Source organism: Leuresthes tenuis, unplaced genomic scaffold (assembly GCF_036924035.1).
Source record: "Leuresthes tenuis unplaced genomic scaffold, fLeuTen1.0.hap1 SCAF_23, whole genome shotgun sequence".
NCBI classification, from domain to species: Eukaryota; Metazoa; Chordata; class Actinopteri; order Atheriniformes; family Atherinopsidae; genus Leuresthes; species Leuresthes tenuis.
Window position 1 is genome coordinate 20,232,787 of NW_027325377.1, and position 19,872 is coordinate 20,252,658.

At 42.0% G+C, this 19,872-nt stretch overlaps 1 protein-coding gene across 1 annotated transcript; it reads right to left on the bottom strand.

Moving 5' to 3' along the window:
- Positions 1–666: 666 nt before the first annotated feature.
- Positions 667–19,869, bottom strand: ube2h (ubiquitin-conjugating enzyme E2H (UBC8 homolog, yeast)). The gene is made up of 7 exons (XM_072377147.1): positions 19,588–19,869; positions 8,986–9,062; positions 7,917–7,991; positions 7,767–7,806; positions 6,185–6,237; positions 5,200–5,328; positions 667–5,111 (listed from the first exon to the last, which is right to left on the bottom strand). The coding sequence occupies exons 1-7, from the start codon at positions 19,638–19,640 to the stop codon at positions 4,987–4,989; spliced, it is 552 nt and encodes a 183-aa protein (XP_072233248.1). The 5' UTR covers positions 19,641–19,869; the 3' UTR covers positions 667–4,986.
- Between the last annotated feature and the right edge of the window lie 3 nt (positions 19,870–19,872).

Below are 19,872 nucleotides of genomic sequence, written 5' to 3' on the forward strand. Positions count from 1 at the left end.
GGGCAGAGGCCCTCCGAGAGCCAGGGGCAACAGCCCACCGACCCCGCCAGGTCCCAGCCGCCCAGACATGGGCCGTGCACTGGACCCGGGCCCCAGGAGCCCGAGCGCCCCCAAACCCCCCGGCAGAGGCCCCACCCAATACCCAGGAGGGCCAAGCGCCCCAGACAGCCACACAGTGGGTCAGCGCCTGCCCCAGCGCCCCTGGCCAAGTGCCCTGGGAGTCAAGACGTGCCCACAGGTGGGTGAAGTCGCGAGCAGCGGGGAGAGGCAACGCCACCCCCCCATCGGGAGAAGCACAAGCAGGCCAGGCGACAGCAAGTCCCAGATCCAGGCCCAATCATTACCACACACACTTTCACGTCCCATACATCCACACGTACTCCCTCCCTCGACTCCGCTGGGGTGTAGTGCAGCGGGCACACCAGGGGGCCAGCAGCCCCCCAGCCACCACAGACCCCGAACCAGCAGAACAATTAATTAATGCTCTTGGCCCCTCCCGAATTGAGAGACTTTAAATGCCGAATTTACAGTGAGTTTCATGTTCTAAAACCTTCTATAAAACTTTCTATTTATACAACAATTAACCTGTGTAAAATAATTAGGAAAAGTGAAGTAAAGCTTACAGTTCAACCATACAGGAATAATCATTCTCAGACAAATACAATGTATACACATTGAATATTTTATTAAAAAAGAAGTTATAACAGTTTATTTTTATACACAACTATTTATGAGATTATAAGCCTATTAATAGAGAGCATTTGTCTTTTTGACAAGCATGCCCACTTCACAATGGAAAGAAAAAAAAAAAGGAGGGAAGGGTGATAAAAATAAGACCAAGAAAGGACTTTTAAACCCAAAAATAAACTTTTGAATTCTTTTTTAAACCCTCAAAAATAATTAAAGGAAGAAGAAAAAAAAAAGTCACACAATAGGTACCAAATACATAGTTTCTTTGAAAAACTGCCGTGTTTCACGCTGTGTGCTGCTTGCTAAATGCCCTGTTAGCAGCAGCCTGCAAACAAAGGGCAACAAAATCCACACAAGCACGAAACAGAATGGGAGGTGTGCACCGAGCGAGTGTCGACTCCAAACCAGAAGCATGCAACTGCCCGAGGAGACACAGTCAACACGTGGGGGAAGGGCGATTTGTTTTTTTTCAGGGTGCCGACTCTCACCTGTGCAGATATAAACACTGAATGGGCTTTGAGCTTCTCATCCATATATGATTAATGATAGTCCAGACTTTTCATTTAGCTCAAGCCCTTCATCCTTATATCCAGCAGCCTGTGCAGGAGAGTGCATCCTTACGTCTGTACGCTTACGGCTCTGTGCTGGGCTTTATCTGCCGTCAGAGCAATGAGGCAAAGAGAAATCCAGTTGTTTGCACTCAAACTGTCATTATCTGCAAGTCAGTGATCTTAAAGCAGACAAGGTGGAGGGGAGAAAGATAAAAAGAAATTAAAAAAAAAAGTAATCATCACTATTCCTTTTATTTGCATAATTCATAAAATAAGCTGCAATAGGCAGAACAGTCATTAACTAATTTGAGGACATCTTTAGTTCTTGAAATGAACATAAACCGAATCGAGAGGCAGTAATGAGTTTTACTGATGCTAAAGAAGCAAAAGAGAGTTAACAAAAAAAAAAAAAAACCTTAAAATATCTTTTGTTCTTTTTTATTCCAACCAGAGCAACACCAGGCCAAAGCTTAGAATCATCAATTTATTGCTCAGTCGATGCAACAAAATTTTTAAAAAAAGGGAGAAAACAAAAAACAATGATTGTGCCCAGAAACAAGAGTCATCTTTCTCTGTTTTTGGGATAAAAACACAAAAACACCATGGATGTACAATATTTTCAGCATTAAGGTACAATACTGCACAACTCTAAAGTGAAAGGGGGGGAAAAAAATGAACAAGTGTGAAAATAGAGTTCACATGCAAACAGTGAACACTTTATATGAACTATCGGTTATGACTGGGTTGCTTCACCAGGATTAAAAAGAAAAACAAAAGGGGGGGGGGGGGCATCTTTTACGTCACATTTTTATGGCCAGCTAAGAGTGAAAAGAAAACGAGCCAAGTGTGAGGATGTGGGAGGTTTGCAATATTCAAGACAGGGGGGGAAAAAGTCACCTCTGCAAAAGAATTTACTATCTAGCATCTTAAAAGAGTCAAATACTTCAATTATTGAAATATTGGAAATTAAAAACAAACAAAGGAAGGTTCTCCGGGCTCAAACGTGATGATATTTATCACCACAGACCTGTTATGAATCATGCCTTTGGAGGATCCTATCTTATGAAAAGGGCTGAGCCAGAGATTGACTTCTGTACAGTTAGATCCATCAGGCTCACTACAGATCAAGCATCATTCCCAGTTTGAAATCATCTGTACAGGTTCTGAAAGAGGAGGACAAGCAGGCATGCCTATGGGGTATCTTACATAACCACAAAACAGACTAAAAGTCAGATGAGCACTGAATGCTTTATCATCGTGAAGGTATACCAAAACTACGGAACTCTATCTGTAATACAGCCATATAGCACATGTTTAGTTGAAGTCACCACCCAGCAAAACTATCCTGACATGTCAAAAAACACAGCTTCACAAATGTTAGCATGATTTCCCACCTTATTAATACCTTCTAGGTGAAAATGTTAATTGCTATGCAAGATACAAGCATTTCAAACCTGAGCCATAAAAAGTCTAACAATCCTACATTAGCTCAAATAAACCTAATGCCACACAGCCCGAGGACAGCTCCCCCGATTCTTCATCGGAGTCAAAGTTCTGATGTGGAAAATCACAAATTGTACAGGATCAAATTGCAGGAGAAGGGGTAAAAGAAGGATAAGGGTTAAAAAATAATGTGCTTCTCTACTCGATAGAAGTTATCTTTGACCTCCATGGCTCCTTAGAATCATGGTTTAGTGGAATCCTTGAAGGATCATCCTCCTTCTGGTGATGAGGCACAGAACAGAGATAAGATGGGAGGTAACCTCCCAAGTATGCATGTTCCACTTGGGATCTACAATCTGTCACAAAACACCAAGTGATTCTTACTGCAATGTATGAAGTGAATACATCTCAAGGTTTTTTTGTTTTTTTTATAGGTAGTTTCACTGCCACTTTCTCCTTGATGCAAGTCAGCGCTTTGGTTCAACACTGATTTTCACGAGGCTACAGAGAGGTGTCTTGTCACTGTACAAAGTAAATGCTGTACACAAAAAGAATGAAAGTAAATCCGAATGTCTTGACCCCCCCCCCCCCCCTTATTGGGAAAACTGTTTAAGAGTACAGGAAATAAAAAGACAAAGAACTGAAATCTGCAACTGCAGTGTCTTTCCATTTACATCTTCACTTGCCACACTGAACCAACCAATGGCAACGCTGGAGGTTTTCATTTAGTCCACGGGTCTAATTTGAACACGAGATATCAAATCCAAAGGGAAAAAGAAGGCGACAGGCCAAAATGTCACAGGACGGGCTCTTATTTTTGCGACGTGGGCAAGCAGACGGCGTGAAGAGTCCACAGTCTGCTTACACACCACAGGTCAAACCAATAGAAGCCACATGCACTGGAGCAAGTTCCTAATTGTAGTGGAATGTCAGGAGGACCAACGTGACACTTGCCTGCGTGTAAAAACAAATATCAGTCACTCTGACCCCCGTAATAACCATACGACCAGATTGGTTGCTCTGCACCGAGATAAATTTTGATGCTTGGTTCCTACAAACACAAGAAAAAGGTTTTTTTTTTTTTTACATATAATGCTAATGCAAATTTGTTTGAAAACAGGGCAACAGGTGACTATGAATACGCTGGCAATGTGCACACTGAGAGCGTTTGGTTCTTCCTGTCCTAAACTGAATTTCACGTGTTCAAATGGTTAAAGGGAGCTTCGTTTCTCAGTTCCCAGAATACCAAATGAGTCTGACCAAAAACCTCAGGAGCGAGAGCCCGTCTTCACAGACAACTGACGAAGAGCCACGTAACAGCCAATGGTAGCACCAAACGGAAGGAAAATAAAATCTACTGTCGCTGTAATTTACCTCAGTGAGCTAAGCGGGAGAGCATGGGGCATCAATCAAAACGTAGTAACCTGCATAAAAACAACTCGCTTTGTCATTAGATGGTAATGCCACTGTGTCCTGGCAGTACTACACGAGACAGACAAGTTGTGAAAAAATAAATAAATAAATAAAGTGACCCCCCCCCCCCCGGCTCCTTGTGGTGCTTCTAATGGAATCTGCAAAAATCCACTATGCCCGAGTGTAAATCACCAGTTTCTAACCAGTGTCATTTTCTTTACAGTAGCAACACATGCCGACAGCCTCCTGCGCGGGGAGGAGCTTTGGGGAGGGTGCTGAAGCACAGCAGAGAGGGAGCGGGATATAGTGGGATCTGGAAGGTGGATTTGTTCAGATTTACAAGCCAATGCCTTCTTTATCTTTTTCCTCCCTCGGATTACAAAGTCCTGCTTTCAAAACACTGTCTTGACTAGAGGACGGCGATGTGGTGATTTAGACGAGGGCAAGAGCCCTCAGCAGCTCTGTGGCGGAGCAACTACCAAAATGTTGGTCAGAGTCAATTAGCACTGAGAAAAAAGAAAAGAAAATAATGACTCGTGTCACACTGCGGAGTTCTATTTTACAAAATGAATCTGAGGCAAGAAATGAGATGCTTTTGGATATTGCAGACATCAAACAAACGCAGGGATGGCAGGCAGAGAATGTGAACACTGTTGCTACGACATCTGTGGGAATAAACAGCTACAGAGCAGGAGGGGTGTCTGTCAAACACACCAAAGGCTATATATCCATAAAAATCCTTGTTTAGTAGTAATAATAATAATAATAAAAAAAAAAATCAACTTGTTTAAATATGAATATTATAAGTCTGCTTTCTCATGGTTAGGAAATCAAATATAGTCTCTGTGGGGGTTAAAGTAGGGATCAGGATGGGGGAGCCCTCCTATTACTACAACTCCATGTCCTGGGCCTCGTCTTCTGAGAAATCAGACATGGAGCTTTCAGATGAAGAGTCGCCTGCCCCTTCTTCCTGCTCCTTCAGGGCCTCCTCTGTTGCATATTTCTGAATGTACTCTGCGAGACAAAACACAGAACAAAGGACTTAAATAAGTCAATAACTTTTCTTAGGGTTTACACCAAATGGATTTCCACGAGGACGAACCTTTGATTTTCTGCTTGTACTCCTCCGGCCGATGAAGGTACATAGCAGCTGCATCTCCATTCAGGGGATCAATGGGGTTTGGGTAAGCCAGTAGTTGGGGCAGGAACGACTCAAATATGTTGGTCAGATCTGGGACAGAAGACAACACATTCTGAATTTACCAGCTGAGAGAATGAAGTAATCAGACATTAATGTAAGCAGTGAATAAAAGTCACTTTCAGGCTTCTCCAAAAATATGGATACAGGTGAAAGAATTGGACAGAGAAGAAGAGAGAATGATGCAAGTCAGGGATCTTACAAAAAGATCTATGCTGCATATACTAGTCAGCAGACCACACATTTAAAATCCTAAGCATGATGGACTCGGGGCTTGACCCACACATTTCAGCTGAGGCCACAGTAGGAAAGCTGCAATTCCTCTCTCATCTCCTAGGTGTCGCTGTTGGGTCTGATCAAGCGGAAAGGCAAAAGTTTTCATTGTCTATTGGGTAGGATTATGACGTTTTGAAGATTAAATCCGTTCAATCTCGCTTTTGCAGAGAATCATCACGCACAATGCCCGGTTGATTGGCCTGTTCTTTCCACGATCAGCCAATCAGAGCCGTTACTTTAAACACTCGACAAATCCAGCGGGCATCTTACACGGGTATCACAACGATAAAAGAAGACGAAGCAAAAGCATGTGTACCGTCTTCAACTCTGAAACACGGAGTTCATCTTAAAAATCCCATCACATCATGCCAGACATGCTGAGACATCTGCTGAGTATATTACTGTCAAACTGTGGCAGAGAGAGATAGTGATAGTGGGAACGTGTAATTGCCACTTAGAGCATGTGAGCGTGTCTCACACAGCTGAGACGGTGATTTTTTTTCTGACCTTGGTCGGAGAGACTATTACCTTGTTAGTGTTTCCCCTCAGTAAGAAGATCAACAGTGCACCAGTGTCTAATGTGCCACACTCCCAGTGCAGCGCAGCGACTCACCGTAAAGGGCCGTCCACGTCTGGTTGATGACATCTAAACACACTGTCCCTGACCTGGGAAGAGAAGAAAAACTGAGTTAGCAGGTCAGAGCGAGTCTGCGCATCGCTGCACACCCAAAAGCAGTTTTCTAAACTGAATCAACAGCTCAACGAGGGCTTGTCCCGAAAATAAATGAATTAAATCAAATGAAAATAAGAGGCAGAGCAATTCCAAACCACAGACATGATGTGCACACATCTTTGCTGTCGGAATAAATTGTGGGTAGTTGGTTATTAAATTCTTGTCAACTTGGAAACGTGGATGATGTGACCAGATCGGTCTGTCAGTGACAAATATATGACTGTAAAGTAGGCCACTGAATAACCTCCTGGCAAGCTTGAGCTATTTAAGCCTAACACTTATTGTTAACTTGTCAATCTCAAGTTATGGAGAAATTCAATTTTTAGCAGTTTAATTGCTTCAGACCCTCCACTACTGGGGATTCTCCATCGTGGTTTGAATGTAAAAACTTGCAGCTGTTTACTGTTGAGTCCCTTGATGATTTATGTAAATCTTTCTGATAAGAACTGCCAAAATGCACAATGTTTTTTTGACCTCGGTGTCGGATTTTTGATGATTTTGTGAGGAACAGCTTTGTGCTTCAGAAGATCTGAAGGCCTTGTTTAGAATAACGGCACACAAAAGCCAAACATGGGAAATCAGATTTATGAAACGGTACAGCTGCACATCCTTTTTCCAAATCCCAGGTCACCTGGATGTGTGTGCATGTGGATCAGGCTCATCCCACCTTCTGCATGCCAAATGGTTAACACAAGAAGGTTGCATATAAGTGAGACTGCAGATTAGTGGCTTTTTACAGTGAGACATAGTGAGAAATGAGAGTAAACCCCCCCTTAAAAAGCACATTTAGTGACACAGAAATCCAGCTGCTTATAGGCCAGGAAATGTTTGAAGTCCCTTGTGTGAAAAATGGGATCTTGATGGTTGAAAAAAACCAAAACATTTACAGCAGGATTACCACAACTAAAGTTATGGTAAGCTAAAGTTCAGCCTCCAACTGCACTTTGAGGGCGGAGAATGTAATGCTGAAGCAGGTCTGGGGACATTTTCAGTAGATTTTCTACATCTTGTATAATTGAGAAGTACTTATGGAATAGCCATGGACTGCTTTGAACCTTTATTATTAGGTGGAGGTAGAAGTAATGTGATATGACAGCATTAAATATGTGAGATTAGGCTTTTCATATTTCATTTCCACAGTCTGGCTTCAGTTAAGAACTTCTCTATCCATGTCACCAATGTGCCGTGCCTCCAAAATGTACATACACGTGGGTCAAAGTCTCCTGCCAAGTTTGCTAAGGAAGCAAAAAAGATGACTTCAACTAATGTTTGTAATACACAATATGGAGGCATATCAACATGCAAATATCTTTTGAAGAGTTTCAATGCATAGTGTTCATTTCAGTGCCAAGAACCAATTATAATAGTCAAATAAAATGCAGTTATAGTCCATAAGTGAATGACACTCATCAAAAACATTGATACTGCAAAAAATAGATGACTGAAATCAACTTAAACTTACGCTTCATCAATGTTGGGATGAAAAATCTTGTTCATGAATCCTGAAAAAGCAAAGTAAAAATGAGCACAGTGTACATGAAAAGCAAAAGAAACAACAAAACCAAACAAAAACCAACAAAAACAACCCAACACGTGAAGATGGGACTCCTACCTATTGATGGCGATTTGAAAGGGTATTTATCAGGAAGATCTACTCGTACTTTCCACACACCTCCCTCGTACGGCGCTGCACAAAGGGAGTGGACAAGAAATATTAAAAGTGACTCTGCTGAGCACAGCGAATAGACATTTATTCCACGGGACATCATATTCCATCCTTCATGCACTCCGGTTCACTTCATGACTGCAGTTATGTCAATTTTCTCCATTACGTTTGAAGCTTGCACGTCACTGTCATTGTATGTGGTAACGCATTTGAAACCCAGATCACTCTTTATCTTTAAATCCCTTCTAATAATTTACCGACATCAAAGAGGAAGAGACTGAAGCTCTGAGGGAGAGTGCTGCTCTCCCAGAATAGCAGTGTGTAACAGGAGCCACATGCACTGAAAGTGAGCGGCACACAGACGAATGGAGGCGAGCGTGTACGTTAACACACACGTACGCACAACACTGTGAAACTTTTCATTTCGACACAGTTTGGAGGCATCGTGAAAAACCTTCAGACGCCCGCTTCCTCCCTTTACCGATAGTCAGTGGTTTTAGTGTGAAAGACGTTGCAAACAGCATACGAGAAAAGTATTTCCTGCTGATGAGGCCATTTATCCAAACTGTGCAAGCAGGGCTCCTCTGTTTCACACTTTGTGGCTTCAGACCGGGTTTCAGTCCTTTTTCCATTCCTGTTCTACTGTGAGGAAGCTCAAACAACAGAATGACTCATATTCCTGCCTTAAGGGCAGCCTTGACTAACACTTCATGACCTCATTTGACGTTTAAGTCATCTAAAATCATTTAAGACATAATATCTATCACCTCATTACAGCAAATTCTTTTTTTCCTAAAAAACAGTTTGATGCTTAACCGGAAAGAAAAAAAAAAAAAAGGAGGTTTAATGGGACCAAACTCCCAATTCCTTGTTGAAGAACATGTGAAAAAGATTATTTGCCTTATTTCCCTTTAAACCTGGCTGAAAAAAAACAACTAAATACTATAGCTACCACATAGAAAACGTGATTTAGCAGAAAATACTCTTAATTAAATCAGAGAATAGAAATACTTACTTCCTTGTGGTCCGAAAAACTTCACTACAAATTCATTGAGTCCACTGAGGATGGTGACCTCGTGTTTGCTCTCAATGCTGAAAGAATGTTGAGGAAAATGTTTCATGACTGCACACAAACAGAAACAAATCCAATAACACCAGATTTATTTAGAAACATATTGAGTTACTGATAATTAAGCTTCTCAATTAAATGCTAATCACTATGATTGCTTCCAGTGTATGATCACATGCTTTGCTGCAAGGAAATTAAAAAAACACAACAAGAGTCTGACCTTTTTTACCCCCCCAGCATCCCTTCATGTCATGTACGATGTTGTGCAGACAACATAAGGAACACAGAAACAGCAAAGGACGTCTGTAGGAATATTCCATGCCGATTCTGTGTTGATCTACACACTTTGACTCACTTAAGTCATTGAAAATCGTCTCCTGCGAGTCTCCTCTAAAGTTTTCAATGGTGGAGTTCAAAAAGCAACTCAATTCATGTTCGATACCTATATTTAAACCTATATTTACTCAAATCGTCTCCCACAGGAGAAGATAATGTCAGTGGAGGAATTCTAACAGAAAGTATACAGCCATTAAGTCCCATTAACAGCAGCACTCACGCCAAAGGGTTAAATACAACTGCAGGTTATTTAAAGGTCTGGTTGTGCTGGCTAAGAACAGACTGAATTTCTGGCTTCAGCAAGGAAATGCGTCATAAAAAAAAAAAATAAAAAAAAAGAGGAACTTTGTCTGCTCTGACTTGTGTTGGTGTCAAGGAGACATTCAGAAGGTTTTTGAGAAGAAAAAAAAAGTCAAAAGAGGAATAAATGATCACTGACAACAGGAATACACTCTGTAGGTCAGTTCTGCTCCGTTTGCAAGCACATGGACACATTTAATAAATTGTAAAATGGGTGGAGTGTAAAGCTAATGAAAGGGCAGCAGTGCTGTGGAGGGGGATGGTACGGACTACATGCGTTATATTATGGAAGACGGCAGCGAGGCGTGGTGAGGGATAATCTATTAACGGGGTTGAAGCGACACCGATTAGGGCTGCAGGTGAACTGAAGCTCACCAAAGTGACTGAGGAGGAAGAGAAGACCCAATCCCACAATGGAAAGTGGAACATCCAGGCTTTCAGTTGACACTTCTGATGAGAGGTCTAGAAGAAGTTGGGATAGTGCGAGTTCACTTTGCAAGACACCTAGGATTATACTCGCTCAATCTATACTCTCACAAACCGAGTCACCTGCCAACCCTGCTATTTTCAGAGCATAATATCCACTGTTCGACCAGTTTAGTCTTCATTGACTTCCCAGGTTGAAAACAACAGCATGGGTTACTAAATACTCTCACATTTGTGTCTTAAGTATGAAACTACAGAACTACAAATGTCATGTTGATAGCAATGCCTTTCTTGCATGTCCCGTGGTATAATGGTCCAACTGACTGGCCTTTTCTCTCAGACTCAGTGGCCCGAGGAGCCGAGAACTCATTCCTCCCAACAAGTAACTGTCAACAAAAATGCCCTCACATTACAAAAAGGAATTCAGCGGGTCTGTTAGAAGAAAATGAAGCTCCTTGTGAGCTGCTGGTAGAGCTGCTTACTGCAGAGGGGGGGTGGCTACAGAGAGTGCCTGACTGCCATACATAAAGCCGGAGAAGGGTTCTTTAAGAAAGAAAAACTGTACAGGTGGGACATGCAATAAGCCTCACTTCTCTTTCCCTTGCAAGGTGTCGTGTCATCTTTGTTTAAAACTACAAATGTGAAAAATTATTTTCCCTTGTGGTTGAACTGAAATTTAAAATGGGACTTCAAACATTCAAAACACTGGCTGAGTGACACGCATCTCAGAAGATTTAAAGGGAAATCACTGCATTTTAATGAAGGTTATGCCATTTCAAGTTCCCCGTTATTAGTACAATGACTATCTGTCCAACCCCCCACCTTGGATTAGTATAGATAAGTCATAATCTGTTGACAGCACTGGGTCAGTATCCTTTTGCATGCACCTCACACACACACACACTCATAATCTGATACACAGAGCCCAATCAATCCTGCAGAACTGTACTGAACTGTAACATAATGACTTAAAAACACTTGGATAGAAGATTATATAGAAAGAGAAAAGTCTAAAAAAGCTAATTTCAGACCACTAATTATCCTCCAAGTTTAGTGCGGGACTAAGGTTAATGCTATGCTGATTTTCTTTTAACTTCTGAAGCATGTCATATGCCAAAGTGCAAAAATATGCAGTAAACAGCATTTACAGTTGCGGTCTAGACATGTCTTGTTTTCGTTCTGGTCCAGTCAGGCCACTATCCCTATGTGACCCAGGATCAAAATATCTCATCCTGACTGCCCCCTTTCCAAGTATGGAAAACAAACATCATGAGGAATAATGAACTGCTCTGTGTCAAACAATACGGTGTCAAATACACGCAAACGTTTCCCTCTCGGAGACGGCGTTTGTTGATCTGGAGAAAGAAAAGCGTTGGCTGGTTTCAAAGCACTTTCCTGACTTTCTCAGCTTTATTTTTGAGAAACAGGAGGCACAGAAAACCCCCACGCCTTACTCTTTCACTCATGACATCACAGCATGATATAATGCATGAAGAAAAAATGATTTTCTTAAGTGTTTTTATGTCAAATGTCTGAAAAATTATCAAAAAGTGTCGACTCAGTTTCAGATAGAATCTGGTGGACAGAATCACTTCAAACCGACCACCTGCTGACACCCCCAGCTTTGAGTAATCCTGTTAAGATGTGGGGAGAGCACTGGGTTACAGAGTAACAGAGGGCACACCATGAGGCATTTCCGTTTTTCAATGTCACTGTCCAGCGAAAAAACAAAAAGGAAAACGGAAGAGAGAGCACCAATATCCCAAAACACCCAAAAGTCAAACATGAAAAGATTAAGGCCACTCAACAGAGCAGAGGGCTGAAACAGGGCACAAAAGAGCATGAGAAGATGACCAAGAGACATGTCGAAAAGTGAAAGAAACCCCCCCAACAATAGCGATGCAGTGGAAGTGAGAGTTCATTTGTTTATTTTGTCAGATGGCTGAAAACACCAGAAACTGACTGCAAAGCAACCCATCAAAACTGTGTCAAAGCATCTCCAGACTGCTGCTCTGCTCTAGTAAAATCCTGCAGCTATATAACCGCTAAAACCGCTATGTCACCAGACTAAAAACACCATTCAAGTAACTAATAAAGATTTCAGCTCTACTTACACGTACAATGATCCCCCACAAAGGAAGTTAGAGGCAGCAGAATGTCTTGAGTGTTTTCTCAAAACAGTCCACAGACTCTTACTAACTTTTAAGAGCACCAAAAGAATCAAAGACAAGTTGTATACCCTCAAACTTGAGAGGGTTTGATTGACTTACTTTGTCTTATTATTTTCATTTTTTCTAAAAGGAAGAAGAAACAACCCAACTTCCACCGAGAGGACGCATTTTCGTATTGAGATGAGGAGCCTCTGTTTCACTTTCCCCACCTCACCCACGAATTGTAGCAAGAATGTATGAAAGGCCTTGCAGATGAAAGGCAGGAAATATAGCAGCTGTCCTCAGGGTGTAAGCTACTAGAAGGCTTCCTCCACCAAAAGCAGAAATGCACAAGCTTATATGCACCTACATAAGATGAAAAGAAGGCCCTTTTTTTCTAAAACTATGTACAACATTTTGCAAAAGGAAAATAAAGCAGTAACGTGAAGCTGATTAACAGCGAAGAAACAGACAAGTCAGCAACACGGCAATAATAAAGCTATTCTGTCTCTCAATCTGGACTAGAGATATAGGACCTTACGCTGGAAGACAGCCTGAGGAAAATTCATTTTGCGTGTTTAATTGTGTGAATTTACTTGTTTGAAATCACTGCCAGCTTCCACCTCCACCGTTCCTTCTAAAGTCCAATCCTGTATTTGAATGTGGCTGTTTGTGCATTCAACTTTGTATGCATTTGTGTGCCGCACCGAGCCAAGCGGGATTACTGCTTGACCTCCACAATGCACTGCTGCTTGAAAACAGAGGTGCAACACAGCAACCGTCCTGCCACAGCAGGCAGAGCCAGCGATAGGCCGCTGTGAGAGTGTGATTCGATCAGCTCGACAGCACACAAACAAACACCGTTACCCCTGCAGTCGCCAACAGCACAACATCACTGACCTACTCTTCTATTCTTACTCTCATACTGAGCTTATCGTTGCACCCATCTAACTTTAACTCATCTCTCGGGGGGGGGGGGGCGGACTCATATTGATAGTAACGCAGAACTAGACTCAAGCATTTCTAACTTCGAAGAAACACTACACCCCCCACAACTTTCTGAGTACACTGAATAATCATGCGAAAACACGGAAAGCTAAAGAGCAGTTCGGATACATCCAGAATATACTCGGCTTAATACAGTTTTACAAAAGTGAAAATTGGTCGAGGCACACAGCGGTAAGATGTTGGCTTATATTTAAAACTATGGCACCTTCCACCTCACTGGAAGCAAGGTAACATTATCACTGCTAAACATTCCTTTTCTCTTCTTCTTCTTGTTGTTGCCACAGTCATACGGCCTGGGGTAATAATAAGAACCTGATTTGCATCGAAACTCATTCTGATGTCAGTTATGCCTAAACCGACAGGTGATAAAAGTCTGTTCTGTGGGGAAAAGAGCTTAGGCTCTGGGTAACCGTGGTAACCAGCCACACCCGAGTACGTGTGTTTTTCTTTGTTTAGGTTATGGTACCACTTACAAACAACATAAGAAATAAAGTTAGCCCCTTGCTTCCATTTTATCTCCTAATCTGGTGCATTCCCAACAACCCCAAATAGTTTGGTCTGAAAAGCAGAAAATTGCATTTGAGCTCAAAGTCAACAGGTTGTACATTCTGTCACCATTCTGCTCTACTACACAGAAAAGCAGCTAATGCTCAATATGACTGCTGAGTCGAAATTTACTGTCCTTTTAACATCCCAACTGTGGCGTTACTGAGCAAAACCGGCCTTAAGCCTTCTGCCCGAAAGCATTCCAGCTCATTCTGACACTTTCAGAGTCTGCATACTGATGGAGAGCAGCGTGTGCGGGCTGCACAGAAGAAAACCTCGCAGGAGGTTTTACATATCAATGGACATATGGCTCCAAAGGCCTGACTCTCTGAAATCCACATGCAAATAAATGGCTGGTAGCTGTAAAGAGCTGCACTTGATTGGAGATGGAAGGGAAGTTAATAAGTTGATCATTTCTGCTTCTCGAAGTAATAAAAATATGTGGTCTAGATTGTGATTGTGAAAGTTATTAAGCTCCATCCCTGAGGGAACAACATATCTGGCAAATGTTTCAGAAACACTACAAAAATCCAGCGTAACAGTCTGCTCAGTACTCAATACTTAACCCAACATTTCACTTTGCAATGCAGATTTGGTTTCCATTAGATGAAAGCCTCAATATCTTGCTGGCTACCTCCCAGAGAGAGAGCTGAAGCAGCACAGAAATGAACAGGCCAACTTCTTTGTCTTCGCTGGTGAGAGATGAGAGCCCACCCACTGCAATCAAATGCGAATCCTTCAGCTGCTCCTCCTCCCAGCTCTTCACTAAATCAACAGTCTATTTACAGCAGCGGAACAGTGTGTATGCGTGTGCGTTTGAGTCGCGTGCGCGTACACACAAATGATATGATCATTAATGAACACAAACCTAAGCCAGGACCGAAGACACAATGGGCTAAATCTGAGGCGAGTGCTTAATGAGCAGACCTCACAGACAAGATCTGCTGTCTTTTCTATGGACAACAACAGCAAAAATAATGCTGAAAAGAACTGCTAATCTGAAATTCTGTGTAGTCCGAGAGCACCACACGGCTAATTTTATCAACCTAACACAGACAAGAAATGCACAGCGACAGATTAGCAGACGGAGTCAATTACAGGGTGGGGATAGAGTGAGTTGGACTTTTTGATAAGGCCCTTTTACTATATACTTAGCCTATGGTTGCTCCTTTGATTCTGAAAGCATACATTAGTGGAAAAGGCCGACTAAGGTCCTCTGCGCCAGAAAGAAAAAAATAATCTGAAACAATGAGAGGAACTTGAGTCCATCTGTTTTTCAACAGGAGCTCAGCCATGCGTGCTGGAAGCTTCAGCGTTTGCACGGTGGGATTAGGACCGAGGGCCTCAAATCTCCTACTGTCAGATATGCCCTGCTCCTGGACCCCTAAAATAGGACTGTCAATCAGGGAGTGGTGTTAGGGGGTCCTCTGTTTACATCAAGATATAGTAAAGAGAGAGTGGAAGTGTAGGCCCAGCTTTACTTTTTCTAAAGAATATAGACTGGTTGGAGAAGAAAAATGTTTTCATTTTCATTTCAGAAAATCTTCACATCCCAAAATCCACAACATATATATCTTAACACATGCACTATGCTGTATTTGACTAGACACAATGTCAGCTGCATGCTGATGGGATGTTTTTAGCTCTCTCTGGTCTTGACCTTTCCTTTTCCACACAACAACGAGCCGCGCTTCAGTTTCTTCATCCAGATTAAACATTAACCTCGAGCCATATGAACTAGAAATGATAACTGAGCTTTAGGGTTAAAAGTGTGCTCAATGTCTGAGGCGAGGGGAGCTAAAAAAAAAAATAAAAATGGCTGAAAGGAACTTTCATAGCCAAATGCCAAACATACCATTATATCTCTTAACTTTTGTTTTCCATGCTGGACTGCAGCGTTATCACTCTGTAAATAACAAAGGTTGTTTATGCAAGTTCATCACCAGACCAGAGTTTTCCCCATTTGAGTCATCAGACTTATGTATCTATCTAATCAATCTCACAGTCAGGAAAGGGCAGAAAACTGCTGGCTCCTTCCTCACAATAAACTGCATCTAGTTTGTTCCGTCCCACAATAATGACGCTGAGAGCAGATTGGATGCCCATGGCTGTGTGACATGTTCTGACACAGCAGCGGGAGGTGCAGGTCACGGGGGGCTCCAGTAAACGCCAAACACAAAAGACTCCACTGCTGATGCTGTCCGGATGTCATGTTACAAGGGCACAATGGGGCCGAAGCGCTAAGCGGAGAGCAGATAAATCTGAGGATTGGTATTCAACTTAGGGAGGGCGGGGGACAGTCAAAAAAAGGGCAGGGAGGAGGTGAACCCTGCACCTATAAGCCCGCCCACTTTTACAAGACAATTGAATAACAGAGAAATGCGAAAGGCCGTGTAACCTTGATACGACACTTAGATTTATACGTGTACACAAAGTCACAGTGAAAAGTGAAATATGAAGCACAAGCATGAAAATCCTTTAAGTACAAGTATAGTCTTTGTTAGTGTTAATATGATCGATCCTGGGATAGATTAAGCATGCAATCCCCCTCCTGGCAACTCCCAACAGTCTTGAATATAAATTACCAGTAGCCATGCTTCATGGAACTCTTATCCAATCACAGCAGCAACTACAAGGATGAAACGAACAGCTGAGAGGCAATTTGAGTAACATCAAATGTCCCAGTCTAACCTCTGGTGCAATGAGATTTCATAAATGAACATATACGCACACCTAATGTCTTCATGCTCATATGATTACAAAGTAAAGCCTCAGGAAAATAGTGACATCCCTTTGACTGAGGAGAAGTTTCACAATGAAAGCAAATGTATTCAATAAACACAAAATGCACAATATTTTAAAGAAATGCCATGCAAAGTAGATAATAGACAAAGGGATTCAGAGGGGGCGTTTAAAATGGCCACTTGTTGACATTTCAAGGGAAAAGAAAACCTCTAAACGTGTATCACTTTGTAAAGACACAAAAACAGTGAGAACACGTCTAAACTGGTATACAGATCAGTCAACAGGACTGCTTTTCTCCCCCCATTTTCTGCATATAAAACCAGAAGCCAGACACCACAAGAGCTTGTGCATTCACAATAGCCTCAGTGATTTGTTATTGACCTGCGCTCAAAGTCTAGTAGTTTAATGCTTTAAAGCATCTGTAAAGTGAGTAGACCCATGATGAATATATGCAAATAATGCAACTTCCTATGCAGTATGTGCAGTCAACCCCACACAACAAGCTGAAGGTAAAGTGCTTTGAACTGGTACACTTTGCAAGGATCGTTTTTCAAGAACACCGTGTTCCAAAGCGGTCCAAGAGCAAGATAGAGCACCAAACAGCCAAAAAGTTAAGCTGATCAAATAATGATAGCTTAAAGTTTAGGACTTCAGTCGAGCCACGTCTTGCAGCTCTGGGCTATGTGAAAAAAAATTTAACTTCATGCTAAAGGCTTATGAACACTAAGACTGTGCTAAAAGCAGGGTCTCAATACGTCAGCTGGTTTAGGACAAAGCTTAAAACCAGCGATGCCACATGTTGAGGTCATTTTGTCGCTCATTTTTATAAATTCCCTCATGGCCTCCGCTCCAGATTCTCAACTCTCTGGTGGCCACAGCAAACTAAAACGTGAGGCCTCTCTCAAGCTGCTCCTGTCTAAAAGGTGGTGTGACTTTCGGGTTTTGGTTACAGCTGGAGCAGACTCGTGGATAGGGAGAACAGTAGGGTTTCACGGCAAGGTTTCTCTGAAAACCCAAACAAGGGGAGGGAGACCCCCTTACATCAGCTGCAAAATACATAAAAAGAGAAATAAATTAAACAACCTAGTGAGCAATGAACTTGTGTGCCATGAAACCCAACACTGCAGACCCACACTTAAAAACACAAATAGCTGTCTTCTTTAACACTTGCTGACCAGTAGTCCTGAATGGTATGTTAAAACACACGGTTCATTGTGCAGAACTGAGCAGGTGGCATACAGTAAATCTGCTCTTGCCTGTCTGTCAAGCAGCTAAAGATCGAGAGTGAGTGCACTACTACTACTACAAGGCTTTGTGTGGGTTTTTGTGTCTGCTGCAATCCCGAAACACTCCTGTTTTGTTTCACTACTGTCATAGCCAGTGTCGAGTGGGGGAAGCATAAACTTGCTCAAACAAGCATAGTCTCTACCTAGCAAACTGCTTCTGGCTGTGGGCCAAAACAACAAGAGAAATGTAGTTTGAAAAGAAATTTGTGGATATACTTGAGCCACATGCTGATTAAAAGCTACAGAGAAGTTAAGTCGTACTGTAATGTGACGCTATAGGACAGGATGTATTATGAAAGGCAGAATCGATATTGCACAAGACCACAAGAAAGATCTAAAAAGCCTGCTTCAGCAAAGCAAACACAGTATTTTTCAGTTTAATTGAAAAACTTGACCAATTAAAATTAACAACCAAATTGTACTCTTTTCAACAAATCCGTTGAACCTGTTTGGGCAACTTCCTCTTGTTTTTGGTTTAATTTGACCAGCCCACCTATAATCCCATATTTGACTAAGCTTTGCTGCCATCCCATCAGCTGTTCTAAGTCCCTCCTTCTTGCAGTTTCCGGCTAGTAACAGACTACCCAATCATTAAGCTGGTTTCCACTGTAGTGGAACAAAAACAAAACTACTTCTTCATGCTGTTCTTCATGAACATGTATAGTTTGGAAATGTGTTCTGTTAGCCCAGTTTCACAACTCACTCTGCCAGCCCCAAGTGAAACAAACAATCAAATCAGCAGCACAAAAGCAAACAAGGTAACAAGGACTTGAAAAACAGAACACACTGGATGCTGCCCAACAGTTCAGGCATTGCACAGTGAAAATGAATGCAGCCACATGACACCTGCGGTAATACTTAAAACAACGGTTGCAACACTGGCTTCCAGGTCCAGTATGTTCAAACTACAATTCAACACCACTGCAAAAATCACACAAGTTGGCCTTTCCTATTTTTTTTTGCCAGCAGACACTGAAGTACAGTGAGAAACACAGATCAGGTGGCCATTTTGATGTTGAAATTAACCAAGCTAGCTCAGCAGCGTTTCAAAGAAATATTTCTAGTGGCAGATCCAAAAAGGCAATGACAAAAAAAGCTCAGATTGGTGACAAAGCAACGTTCTGAGACCTAGAATGTCGTCCATGCTGCCACAACGCCAACGTTTTTCTGAGTGGAACAAAAGAAAGCAGCTTTTTCAGTTAGCCTGACGTTATGTAAACAAGCTCTTGTGTAAATGTGTGAGGGGGCAGTTTGACTTAACTCCCCCCAAAAACAGCAAGGTGGACAAAGAAACCAAACTGCCACAAGGTGATTCCTATAGTCTACATCCACTGGTGGTGAAACAAGATGAAAGACACTGCTATAAAAGGAAAATAACGTCAGCGTCTGTTTTCGAATATAGACAACAAACAACACAGCTAACGTTTGTTACATATTGTGCTGGAAAAATGCTAAAGGGAACTGTGTACGAGTTGATTGGCTGATACGGTTGTCCCGATAAGCGACAGAAGGTTCGCTGGACAGAAATAGCTAACACTTGGCTTTGCTAGCAAAAAAAAAAAAAAAAAAAAAAAAAAAAAAGGTTGTTTACACAAAACACCAGTAATTCACAGTGAACGCGATTATGGTTTTGGGTTACAAAGACACACAAGCAGCATCATTAAATAGCTCGTACAATATGTCCACCTACATCAGGATATATCAGACGAAACAGCGGCTGATAGACTGTTGTTTATGTTCAGAAAGGATACAGTTTCACCACATCGGTATCCATTCGCCTTTTACCCGGACTTGGAGACGACATTTTTGCTATTTCCACCGGAGAACACCAGCAAGTAAGCTGAAAGCCAACCCCCCAAAACGCTAGACAGTCTAGCAAACGGTACTATCCAAAAGTTAACATTGGCTTTCAGATGTGTCCACAGCAGAGCGTCTTCGCAGTTCAACGTGTGAGTATCCTAATGAGTGACTGAGCTAAACGTTAGATCTCTCCTGTTCACTGCCTCTCTGCGTTTTCATCATGGTTCTGACAAGCA